Source organism: Microtus pennsylvanicus, chromosome 5, assembly GCF_037038515.1.
Source record: "Microtus pennsylvanicus isolate mMicPen1 chromosome 5, mMicPen1.hap1, whole genome shotgun sequence".
NCBI classification, from domain to species: domain Eukaryota; kingdom Metazoa; phylum Chordata; class Mammalia; order Rodentia; family Cricetidae; genus Microtus; species Microtus pennsylvanicus.
Window position 1 is genome coordinate 45801999 of NC_134583.1, and position 13212 is coordinate 45815210.

The 13212-nt window shown below is 39.4% G+C and overlaps 1 protein-coding gene across 1 annotated transcript; it reads left to right on the forward strand.

Moving 5' to 3' along the window:
• Positions 1-1292: 1292 nt before the first annotated feature.
• LOC142851293 (olfactory receptor 52N4-like) lies at positions 1293-2252 on the forward strand. The gene has a single exon (XM_075975170.1). The coding sequence runs from the start codon at positions 1293-1295 to the stop codon at positions 2250-2252; it is 960 nt and encodes a 319-aa protein (XP_075831285.1).
• The last annotated feature ends 10960 nt before the right edge of the window (positions 2253-13212 follow it).

Sequence of the window (13212 nt, forward strand, 5' to 3'; positions counted from 1 at the left end):
AATGTGCTACACAGACGGGCTGGTAGAGGAGAAAAGTCATCAAAAGTCTTTTCCTGTGAATCCTGACAGTGTGGTTATGACTGACTTGGCAATTTTGGTATCCTAAATGTTACAGGGGTAATCCATGGATTTCTGATTGGTTTTAGGACTCTCTCCACGGGACATGCTTGGTACTGTAAACTTAGCTGTGAGTCCGCAAGTGGGTATATCATAGGCATTAGTGGAGATCTTACTACCTTTTTTTTTTTGGAGTGTGAAACAGATATAGCCTCAAACTGTCTTTGAAGTACATATCTGAATACCAATAGATTAGTGCAGCTCCCAAGTCTCACTTAGAAAGTTTGCTTAAGCAGTGAACAGCAATTAATACAGAGACAAGTGGTCAGAGGGCAGAGAATGAGAAACTGTGGTGTGTGCAGCCCTAAAGGGGGCATCTGTATTATAGTGATTCCCCTCATGGCTTGGAGAATATTGTGGATATGGGACAGAAACATTCTAAGAGCCGTACTGGGGATCGTTGTTGTGAAACAAAGTCTTCTAGAAATTACAAGGTCATGGCCTTCATGAACTCAAAGTATCTTGCACTCGATCAAGGAAGTCAAAATTTCAGCATAGATAATAAAGTCTCACCCCTACATGAGGAGCTTTCATAGATAAAATACTACCAGAGGAAGAAGACTGAGTGTTCTTTAGGCAAGTGGCCTTGTTGCTTGTCCATACTCCAGTGGATGATGCTACCCCATTCACTTACAGGAATTACTGACAACGCTCAGTGGGTTGTGAAAGTATCCAAGCTGGGAGTAGCGGTGGCAAGTAAGTTCTGAGAGGACTTATGGAGGAGTAGAGCATAGATATGACTAAAATACATTTTATGTGTACGTGTAAAATTCTCAACACATTAAAGTTCATAACTATAAATTTTTATCCTTCTCCTTTCTTATTTTAAAATAATAATGATAAAATAAGACACTTAGTGATTGTTAAAAAAACATGTGTGCAGAATTAATGGACAAATCAATGAGTTGACAAACAACAATTTACTAGCTTAGGATGTGTATTTTGTATGGGAATTGAATCCAAAAGCTATGGCATGCTCCACTAGTGAGCTATATTCTTGGTTTTAAATTTTTTATTTATTTAATTAGCTGTTTGGTAATAAACGACTACTTAACAAATAAAGAAGAGAGATGAGAATTTATCTTTCTCATTTGTCTTAATCTTGGAAGGTTAGACTGTCAAACAATTAAAAATCCAGACTTCATTAGTCTTTTGAAGAAGATTCCAACCTCATCATGCTACTGCTGAATCAAACAGAGATGACCCCAGCCTCATTGATTCTGAACGGGATCCCAGGCCTGGAAGACATGCATGTCTGGATTTCCTTCCCATTCTGTTCCATGTATGCAGTAGCTGTTGTGGGGAACTGTGGCCTCCTCTACCTCATCTTCTTTGAGGCCTCCCTTCACAGGTCCATGTATTACTTCTTGGCTATGTTGTCCTTTACCGACCTTGTGATGTGCACTGCTTCAATCCCCAAAACTCTCTGTATCTTCTGGTTCTACCTTAAGGAAATCAGTTTTACTGACTGCCTGGTCCAGATGTTCTTCATTCACACTTTCACAGGAATGGAGTCTGGGGTACTTATGCTGATGGCTCTGGACCGCTATGTAGCAATTTGCTATCCTCTTCGCTATTCTACCATCCTCACCAACCCTGTCATTGCAAAAGCTGGGCTTGCTACTTTCTTGAGAGCAGTGGTGCTCATCATTCCTTTGATTTTCATCACAAAGCAACTTCCCTACTGCAGAGGCAATATAATAAACCATACCTACTGTGACCAGTTATCTGTAGCCAAAGTCTCCTGTGGGGATATCAAGGTCAATATTGTCTATGGTTTGATGATAGCCCTCTTGATTGGGGGCTTTGACATCCTGTGTATCACAGTTTCTTACACCATGATCCTGAGGGCAGTGGTCAGCCTGTCCTCAGCAGACGCTCGGCAGAAGGCCTTCAGCACCTGCACTGCCCACATCTGTGCCATCGTTTTCTCCTATGGTCCAGCCTTCTTTTGTTTCTTTTTAAACCGATTTGGGGGCAACACCATCCATCCATCTTGCCTCATCATTGTGGCTAATATTTACCTGCTTTTGCCTCCCACTATGAACCCTGTTGTCTATGGAGTGAAAACCAAGCAGATACGTGACTGTGTTGTAAGGATTCTTTCGGGGTCTAAGGATGAAAAACATAGTTGACAGAAACAAAGAATAAAAAGGGAAGGGAAGTCAAGAAAACACGGGATGATCTGGTTTAAATGCGAAACCCATGTGCTCTTGTGTTGAATTCTTGGTCCACAGCTGGTTCTACTATTTGGGAAGGTTTGGAACTTTCAAAGTAGGGCCTCACTGGAGAAAGTAGGCCACTGGGAAGCCACCCTGAAGCATTATACTTTGTACCCCTGTCTCTGTGTTTTCTATCTGTCACAAAGTGAAGAATTTCAACTGTCACTTTCTCCTGCCACAGTGATGTTCTGCTTAAATACTGGGACTAGCCACCAGGAAAAGAACCCTCCGAAATCATGAGAAAAATTAACACTTAAATTCTTCTCTCAGGTGTTGTGGTCACAACAACAAGAGTGCAACCTAGGAGCCAAGAAAAGAAATAGGAAGAAATATTTTTGTCAACTGTGTAGTCAAGGTGGAGAGATGCTTTTCCTAGAGATCATTATGACAATGACAAGAAGGGCACTGAGTTGATTTTCAGATGTCAATGTCACTGTTTTTCCTCCTTCCCTTGCTCACCACTTTGATCCTCAGTACAAATTTCTAAGGACAAACACTAGAAGTAGAAAGAAATCAATGTTACCATAAAGAAATTTATTAAAAGAAATGACAAGGTAGGGGGAGGTCATGCCCCAGATACAGTTGGTCCTGTTGTGGAATAGTGGTCAGAATGCCCCATGGAAAGCAGTTGGTTGCACTCTTCTGAGAAATGTGTGTATCACCACTTCAGTCTCTCACACATCACATTGTCTTACTGATGGAGAAGATGAAAAGCCGCCAGGTCATTAGTGTAAAACATGAGCCTTTGTTTCCAGTTGCAAGACATTTACAAAGGTGTGCTGTGAACATTAGAAAAAAATAAGACATGTGTGTGTACTGATAAGATTAGAAAAAAATTACAGTTATTTAGTCTATACAGGCAAGAAACAAACTAAGATAAAACAATTGAGACACAGAGTGTAAATTTAAAAAAGTTAAAACCTGGCAGAAGTAAAGGAAATGCATTCTACCAGACTCTGCAGAAAGTCAGGTGGGAAAGTGGAGTAAAACCTGTCAAAAGAGATGGACAACCTCCTCAAATCTCTAGTCAAATAGAAAACATTGAAAACACAGTGTGAAAAATTCAGACTCCATTCCAGAAGGATTGGAATGATCTGGAGAGCTACCCTGTTCTCAAGGTAGTGAGCACAGTCACACTTAAGACCAAACAGGAAGTTTGTATTATATCTGTCAGTAACTGACTCATTTTAAAAGGGAAGAGAGGGAGAGAAAGCTGCATGCAGCAACAGCAGAGTGAGGAAAGACACTGAGAGCATTTTCTTCATTTGTTTTCTCCTGGAACAGTTAGACACTATTTTAAACATCCCTTACTGAGTTCAGTGGCTCAGTGGTCCAGAAACCTTGGTGACCTGTGATCTGAGGGGATCACAGCAGGTGTGGCAGGATTATGTGCAGAAATGTGCCCAGCAGATTATTTGTAGAACAGTGACGTAGCTTTGCATCAGAACCCGGAAGGACTCTGAGAGGCAGGAAACAATGTCTGCAGAGAAAAATGGACACAGGGTCCAATGCCTTCTCAACATCGGGAAGGACCAAGGAGGAACAGGGCCAGCATTAGCAACCAGGCATCTGCAGGACTTCACCGAACATGTGACCTGACCCACAAAAACCCTCTGTACTCATGGGACCAGCATCTGTGATTTAACGTCAGCCTTGCAAAGCACCATTCAAGGGTGTGAACATGTGTCTCAGGAAGGAATGAGAGAGGTTTCACCAGGCAGTCAAAGGAGACTGCATCCAGACACCGCACACCCACTCCATTTCCTTCCCGTTGTGTTTGGCTTCCCTTTGACATCTAATGTCAGTTTAGAAGGCCAGATCTCTCCTGCTCTGTTCCTGTCTTCCCTTTTTCCTCTGTTTTCTCCTTTTCTATTTATATTTTCATAGGCTTCACAAAGAACAAAGGCCAACCTGGCTTGTGGGTTCTCTGTGTCTCAGCCATCTGAAATGGAGTTGAGGCTAGTTGGTTGTATTTCCTTGCTTATTTCTGTGCGTTCTACCTTGATCCCAGACTATTTAGTGCCTCCTCTCCCAGTCCCCACTCACCTCTGTTGTTCTACCTTCTATTCACTTTCCCTCTTCTAATTTCTCTGTCAATCCAATATTAATCTCTAGTCTCACACTACTTATTTCATTTTTTTCTACTTTTCACTCATACCCATAGTAACTAGTACCTGAATGTAAACCATACTATCAGTGTTACTTCATTTCCCAAAATTATTGGCATTTAAGGAGTGGTTACATATCATCTGTCACTATATCTTCTTAGTGGTACACATACTGACAGTGATCATTGTTTCAGACAGTATACTACTTTAATAAGACTAAGTCTGGTTTTATGAATACCAGACTAGCAATGAAGATGACATCTCAAACCTAGTACAACCTATTTCCTCTTAAACATTACAAGCTCTTCCACTTAAAGAATACAGCTTTAAATCCAACCAATATCTTGCACATGTCCTGATGCAACAACACAAGAAACAAGAAAAATCAAGGAAGTAGGTCCTTCTCCATAAACTACTGGTCTCACAGTGATGTCCTGTAACAAAACAGAATTTAGATGAAATCTACAAAATTCAAAACAGTAATTAGGAGTATGTTTAAAGAAATCAGAGAGAAGATGAATGAACCCATGGATGAATTCCAAGAGAAACACACACAAACAGCCTGTAGAAGCAGAATTCAATAAATAGAAATACTGAAAATAAGTTAGTAAAAAGTTCTAGGGAAAACATTACAAATTGTATGGGTCAAGGGAAGGCAGAATATCAGGCTTTAAAAACAGTGTAGAGTGTGATGTTTAATATTAACCATCACCTGACAGAATTAATGAAGAGATGAGTCTCTGAAGACATCTCATTGGGATTGTCAGGACTAAGCTAACTGGAGTAGGAAGACACAGCATAAATGTCAGTGGTACCACTCCATGGGTTGACATCCTGAATTTCATTAAAAGAGAAAACTAGTTGGGAATAGGTGTCCATCTCTCTTGTCTTCCTGATTGTGTGTGTCATGTGACAAGCTGCCTCACACTGCAGGTGTTATGCCTTCCCTGCCTCAGTGAACAGTAAACTGAATTAAATACTTCCTTCCTTAAACTGATGTTGTCTAGTATTTATTTTTCTACAGTTTAAGGAATTTATATTCACAAGCCCTCTCTACTGTTAGGGACCAGCCTTGATAAAAAATACCACTTGTCAGGGTAGAAACATGGGAATTAGAAATATCTGCAAAAAGTGCAAAGATGTGAAAATAATACAACAGAGAACAGAAAAGTACTAGGAGGGAGTTTCCGTGAAGACTGAAATCACCCACATTAATTTCTAATTGCTTAAAATATCCCAATCCCAAGAGGTAGACGTAAGAAAAACGACTGTATTAACATGATGGGAGGAAATGAACAGACCAGTTGAAGGTCATGGGCTGCTAATGGTAACTTGCCCACTGGGGCGTGGCCTCTTATACTTTATATGCTAATGCAGGGTGTGCTTCAGGCCTCTTTTTCAGCCTCTCTCTCTGTTCCAGTTGCAGATTTCGATTTCTGATCTCCATTCTAGCAGAGGACTCTGATTTGTGAGCTTACCCCTGTATAAATAACCATCTGTTTCTCAATTCTGAGCTAGTGTGGGATTTCTTTTAAATGACCATCTTAATTTGGCACCCACGTGGAATTGGACTCCATGCCTACCGGGTGGATGCCCTAATGGCCTGGCCAGTCCACGACCCAGACAGTCTCCTGCCCACTTGGCTTGATTTTTACCTAAGAATTTTTTTTTTTTTTTTTTTTTTTTTTTTTTTTTTTTTTTTTTTTTTTTTTTTTTTTTTTTTTAGAATCCCCGCCACAGCGGAGTTTACTGCATGTGGCAGCTTGAAAATTTTCCAAGCACACCACACACGCATGACCGCTGCATTTCCCTGGGTGGTTCCTTGCTGCTTGGCAACTTGTGCAGCTTCTGGATTCTGCGCCCTGCTCCTGAGTTCTGGTTTTCTTGCTCCATATATGGAATTGATTTAATGGCTTTTAATTTATCAAGCAAAGCAAATTTTTCAGTATTTAACCAGTATCAAGAGAGAAAACTAAAGTTGCCAAGAAACTGAAGCAGCCCAGGCATCGCTTCTAGTCGCAACTCTGCAATCACAACATCTGCTGAACAATAAAGATTGTAGTTTACTGGATCACCTGACAGTTAATTAATAAATTATTATGGCATCTTTGTTAATAATGCAACTTTCAGTAACTTTTTTTGCTAATACTATGGATTGCATTATGCAAGGCTTATATGACTATGGTGATACTTCAATTTATTGGGTATTAGATTTCAGCTTTCTTCTCCATATTTTATCATTAAGAAGCAATATGGCACTTTTTAGGAATGAAACAGTCTCTACAGATTAATAATGAACAGCTAGTTGACAGGATTAATACCATCAAAATCAAAAGTTGCCTGGAAAAGTTAATATTATTACAGACAAAATTGAATCTATGTCTAAGGGTACTAAGAAGATATCTGAAAGAATCTATACTGTTGAATTTGAATCAAAATTTGTGAAAAAGTTATGATAAATTAGCAGAAAAACTGTCTCTCCAGGATGGCAATCTACACACTATTCAAGTAATGTCCAAGGATAAGATGTTATCTTTAAAGGAGAAACTTCAGAACTTGGAATCACATGTGCAGAGTGAGGACCAGAGGTTAGGTGACTCAATGAAATCATTAGAAATATATACAGGCCAGGAGATTCAGGCTTTACAAAAGAAAATAATAAAAAAATTGAAAATAATTGAGAAAATTATTGGAGCTGATGAACAGGGTAAGAAGGCACAAGGACAGGATTTAACATCGCCAGTAGCTGTCAGAGATGACTTACCCAGGGATTTAGCTTCCTACCCTGTAATCTACTCTGACAAAGCATCAGGTTCTAAAGGCCCAAAAGGATCCAAAGAAGATAGATGGATACCTACAGGAATGAATGATCTAAAGAAATTATGCAAGCTGTTTTTAACTTATGGCTTGCATTCCACATTTGTTAAGGAGATGATAAAGTCATGGTCTTCTAGCATTAAAGCAATGCCTCATGATTTCTTTCAGTTAGTTTCAGCAGTCCTGGATGATGCACCTCAATTGCTGTTTAAAATTTATTTCAGAGAAGCCCAAATTTTGGAACAACAGGGAAAAGCAAAAGGCCTTGAGACTTCCAAAGATTAAATTGTTGGTGAAGACCCTTATGCTGACCCACAGGTTCAAGCTCTTCATGATGAAGAAGTCATTTTATTTGTTTATTTATTTTTCTTAAAGATTTCCATCTCCTCCCCTCCTCCCATTTTCCTCCCCCTTTTCCCACTCCTACTCCCCCTCCCTCCCCAGTCCAAAGAGCAGTCAGGGTTCCCTGCCCTGTGGGCAGTCCAAGGTCCTCCCCCCTCCGTCCAGGTCTAGGAAGGTGAGCATCCAAACAGACTAGGGTCCCACAAAGCCAGTACATGCAGTACAATCAAAACCCAGGGCCATTGTTCTTGGCTTCTCAGTCAGCCCTCATTGTCCACCATGTTCAGAAAGTCCAGTTTGATCACATGCTCCATCAGTCCCAGTCCAGCTGGTCTTGGTGAATTCCCATTAGATCAGCCCCACGGTCTCAGTGGGTGGGCATGCCCCTCGCAGTCCTGACTTCCTTGCTCATGTTCTCCCTTCTTCTGCTCCTCATTTGGACCTTGGGAGCTCAGTCCAGTGCTCCAGTGTGGGTCTCTGTCTCTATCTCCATCCATAGCCAGATGAAAGTTCTATGGTGATATGCAAGATACTCATCAGTGTGGCTATAGGATAGGGCCAGTTCAGGCTCCCTCTCCTCAGTTGCCCAAAGAACAAGCTGGGGACATCTCCTTGGACACCTGGGAACCCCTGTAGAGTCAAGTCTCTTGCCAAACCTAAAATGGCTCCCTTAATTAAGATATATAGTTCCTTGCTCCCATATCCACCCTTCCTCCATCCCAACGTCCCATTCCCCCAAGCTCTCCCCATCCTCCCCTTCTCATTTCTCTCTCCCCATCTCCCCTTATCCCCACCCCACTCCCACCTCCAATCTCCCAATTTTTGCCTGGCAATCTTTTCTACTTCCAATATCCAGGAGGATAACTATGTTTTTCATTGGGTTCACCTTCTTATTTAGCTTCTCTAGGATCATGAATTATAGAATCAATGTCCTTTATTTATGGCTAGAATCCACTTATGAGTGAGTACATACCATATTTATCTTTTTGGGTCTGGGTTACCTCACTCAGGATAGTGTTTTCTATTTCTGTCCACTTGCATGTAAAATTCAAGATGTCATTGTTTTTTTTTTTTACTGCTGAGTAGTACTCTAATGCATATATATTACACAATTTCTTTATCCATTCTTCCATTGAGGGGCATCTAGGTTGTTTCCAGGTTCTGGCTATTACAAATAATGCTGCTATGAACATAGTTGAACAAATGCTTTTGTAGTATGATAGGGCATCTCTTGGGTTTTAATAGGGATTGCATTGAATTTACAGATTGCCTTTAATAGAATTGCCATTTTTACTATGTTGATCCTACCCATCAAAGAGTATGGGAGATTTTTCCATTTTATGGTGTCCTCTTCAGTTTCTTTCTCCAGTGTGTTAAAGCTCTTGTCAAATAGATCTTTCATTTCTTTGGTTAGAGTTACCCCAAGATACTTTATACTATTTGTGGCTATCATAAAAGGTAAAGTTTCTCTGAATTCTGTCTCTGCTTCTCTATCCTTTGTGTATAGGATGGCTACTGATTTTTTTTTGAGTTGATCTTGTAACCTGCCACATCACTGAAGGTATTTATCAGTTGTAGGAGTTCTTTGGTAGAGTTTTGGGGGTCACTAATGTACACTATCATATCATCTGCGAGTAACGAAAGTTTGACTTCTTCCTTTCTGATTCAACTCCCCTTGATCTTCTTATGTTGTCTTTTTGCTATTGCTAGAACTTCAAGCACTATGTTGAAGAGATATGGTGAGAGTGGACAGCCTTGTCTTCTTCCTGATTTTAGTGGAATGGCTTTGAGTTTCTCTCCATTTAATTTGATATTAGCTGTTGGCCTGCTTATATTGCTTTTACTATATTTAGTATGATGCTTGTATCCCTAACCTCTCCAAAACCATTATCACAAAGGGATGTTGAATTTTGTCAAATGTTTTTTCCACATCTAATGAAATGATCGTATGGTTTTTTTCTTTTAGTTTATTTATATGATGGATTACATTGAAAGATTTTCATATGTTGAACCAGCCCTGCATCTCTGGGATGAAACCTACTTGATCGTAATGGATAATTTTTGTAATGTGTTCTTGGATTCTGTTTGCCAGAATTTTATTGAGAACTTTTGCATCGATGTTCATGAGTGAGATTGGTCTGTAATTCTCTTCCTTGGTTGGGTCTTTGTGTGGTTTTGGAATCAGAGTGACTGTAGCTTCATAAAAAGAGTTTGGCAATAGAATCTTCTGATTCTAATATGTGAAACACATTAAGGAGTATAGGTATCAGCTCTTTTTGGAAGTTCTGATAAAATTTTGCATTAAAACCTGTAGTGAAAGGAAGTGAGCAGGCCTGCTTTTCATCCCACCTGGCTCCCACATGGTTAGCTTTACACCTGAAATAACAATACACAAATTGTATTCATTTAAACACTGCCTGTCCCATGATCTCTAGCCTCTGAGTGGCTAACTCTCACATCTTGATTAGAAGACAGTTCTACATAAAAAACCATCTGGTCCTGGACTTTTTTTGGTTGGGAGGTTTTTTATGACAACTTCTATTTCCTCACAAATTATAGGTCTATTTAAATTATTCACCTGGTCTTGATTTAATTTTTGTAAATGGTACTTATCTAAAAATAAGTCCATTTCTTTTACATTTTCCAACTTTGTGGCATGTAAGCTTTTGTAGTAAGACCTAATGATTCTTTGAATTTCCTCAGTGTCTGTTGTTACATTTCCCTTTTCATTTCTGATCTTGTTAATTTGCATGTTCTCTCTTTGCCTTTTGATTAGTTTGGATAAAGATTTGTCAATCTTGTTGACTTTCTCAAAGAACCAGCTCTTTGTTTCATTGATTCTTTGGATTGTTTTCTGTGTTTCTATTTTGTTTATTTCAGCCCTCAGTTTGATTATTTCCAATCTTCTACTCCTCTTGGGTGAGTCTGCTTTTTTTGTCTAGAGCTTTCAGCTGTGCCATTAAGTCTCTAATGTGAGTTTTCTCCTTTTTTTTTTGTTTTGTTTTTTTAAATGTGGGCACTTAGAGTTATAAACTTTCCTCTTAGCACTGATTTCATAGTGTCACATAGGTTTGGGTATGTTGTGTCTTTATTTTCATTGAATTCAAGGAAGACTTTAATTTCTTTCTTTATTTCTTCCCTGACTCAGGGGTGGTTCAGTAGTTGACTATTCAGCTTCCATGAGTTAGAAGGCTTTCTCGGGGTAGCATTGTTGTTAAATTCTAACTTTATTCCATGGTGATCCGATAAGACACAGGTGGTTATTAATACTTTTTTGTATCTGTGGAAGTTTGCTTTGTTACCAAGTATGTGGTCAATTTTCGAGAAGGTGCCATGAGCTGCAGAGAAGAAATTATATTCTTTCCTATTCGAGTGGAATGTTCTATAGATGTCTGTTAAATCCTATTGATTCATTACCTCCATTAATTCTCTTATTTCTCTGTTAGGTTTCTGTCTGATTGACCTGTCCATTGGTGAGAGAGGAGTGTTGAAGTCTCCTACTATTTGTGTGTGAGGTTTGATGTCTGCCTTGAGTTCTAGTAATGTTTCTTTTACATAAGTGGGTACTTTTATACTTGGGGCATAGATATTCAGGATTGAGACTTCATCCTGATGAATTGTTCCTGTTATGAGTATAAAATGACCATCTTCATCTCTTCCAATTGATTTTAGTTTGAAGTCAATTTTGTTAGAAATTAGTATGGCCAAGCCTGCTTGTTTCTTAGGTTCATTTGATTAAAAAACCTTTTCCCAACCCTTTACTCTGAGTAGATATATGTCTTTGTGGTTGAGGTGTGTTTCTTGTAAACAGAAGAATGTTGGATCCTGTTTTTGCATCCAATCTCTTAGCCTGTACCTTTATATAGGTGATTTGAGTCCGTTGATATTAAGTGATTTTAATGAGCAGTGGTTGTTAACACTGGTTATTTTTGTTGGTGGTAGAGTTTGTGTGTTTCCCTTCTTTGAGTTGTGCTGGTGAAGGGTCACTAGATGTCTGAGTTATTGTGGGCATTGTTGGATTCCTTGGTTTGTGATTTTCCTTCTGTTACTTTCTGTAAGGCTGAATTTGTGGCTACATATTGTTTAAATATGTTTTTATCCTGGAAAATTTTGTTTTCTCCATTGATAGTGAACAAAAGCTTGGCTGGGCTTGCATCCATGTTTCTGCAGCACATCTATCCAGGACCTTCTGGCTTTCATGGTTTCCATAGATAAGTCAGGTGTAAGTCTGATAGGTTTATCTTTATAACTTACTTGACCTTTATCCTTTGTAGCTCTTAATATTCTTTCTTTATTCTGTATGTTTTGTATTTTGATTATTATATGGCAAATGTTTTTTTTTTGTTATCCAGTCTATTTGGTGTTCTGTATGCTTCTTGAACCTTCATAGGAATATCTTTCTTTAGGTTGGGAAAGTTTTCTTCTATAATTTTGTTGAATATATTTTCTGGGCCTTTGAGCTGTAATTCTTCTCCTTCTTTTACCCCTATTATTCTTAGGTTTGGTCTTTTTATTGTGTCCCAGATTTCCTGGATGTTTTGTGATGGGAATTTGTTGGATTTGCTGTTTTCTTTCATCAGTACATTTATTTCTCTATGGTGTCTTCAGCATCTGAAATTCTTTCTTCTTTCTCTTGTATTCTGTTGGTTATGCTTGTCTCTGTGGTCTCTGTTTGTTTACCTAAATTTTCCATTTCCAGCCAGCCCTTGGTTTGTGTTTTCTTCATTGACTCCATTTCAGTTTTTAAATATTGAACTGTTTCCATTATCTGTTTGATTGTTTTTTCTTGGTTTCCTAGGTTATCTTTTATGGATTTACTCATTTCTTCAAACCTTTTGTTATTCTTCCCATCCATTTCTTTAAGAGAGCTTTTCACATCCTGTTTAAGGGATTCTATCACTTTCATAATGTCAATTTTTTCTACTTCTTCTGGATTAGGGTGTTCAAGTCTTCCTGTTGTATGTTCACTGGGTTCTGATGTTATCATGTTCTCTTTCATATTGTTGGAGGAATTCTTGCATTGGCGCCTGCCCATCTCTTCCTTCAAATGCTCTCCGATGGATCTTCTGGTACAGGATCAGGGCCCCTTGTTGGCCAGGGACCTCAGAGACAAAAGGCCTAGCTTGCTGCCTGCAAGCTTAGTGAAACAAAGGAACTCCCACCCGGTTGTACTCACCACCCCATCCCAGCCTGCAAACAGGCTGAGCTGTGGGGTCCTTTGGCCCTGAAAAAGGGAGGGAGTGCCTTCAAGCAAGCTGGGATGAGATAGGAAGAGAGAGGCAGTAGCCAGGGAGAGAAGCTCCTGCAGAATGACCAGAAAGATTCGGAGATTGAAGAATGTCTGTGTTCCATTTCTGGGGCTTCTGCTGCCTGTCAGAGCCCTTTGCTGGCCAGGGACCTCACAGACAAAAGGCCTCATGATGAAGAAATCTTTTCCCTTTGCCACAAAGCAGCCTTAAATGCTCAAGGCAGGATTGAAGAATCAAGAAAAAGAATTGAATCATATACCACGGTTAAACAGGGACATAGAGAACCCTTTACCCTCTTTTTACAAGATTAAGTAAGGCTGTACAAATAGGAGTAACAGACCCAGATGATAGATGAGT

What these genes read in the sequence shown, in the direction of transcription:
- LOC142851293 (XM_075975170.1), top strand. Translation starts at nt 1,293, where the DNA reads ATGCTACTGCTGAATCAAACAGAGATGACCCCAGCCTCATTGATTCTG.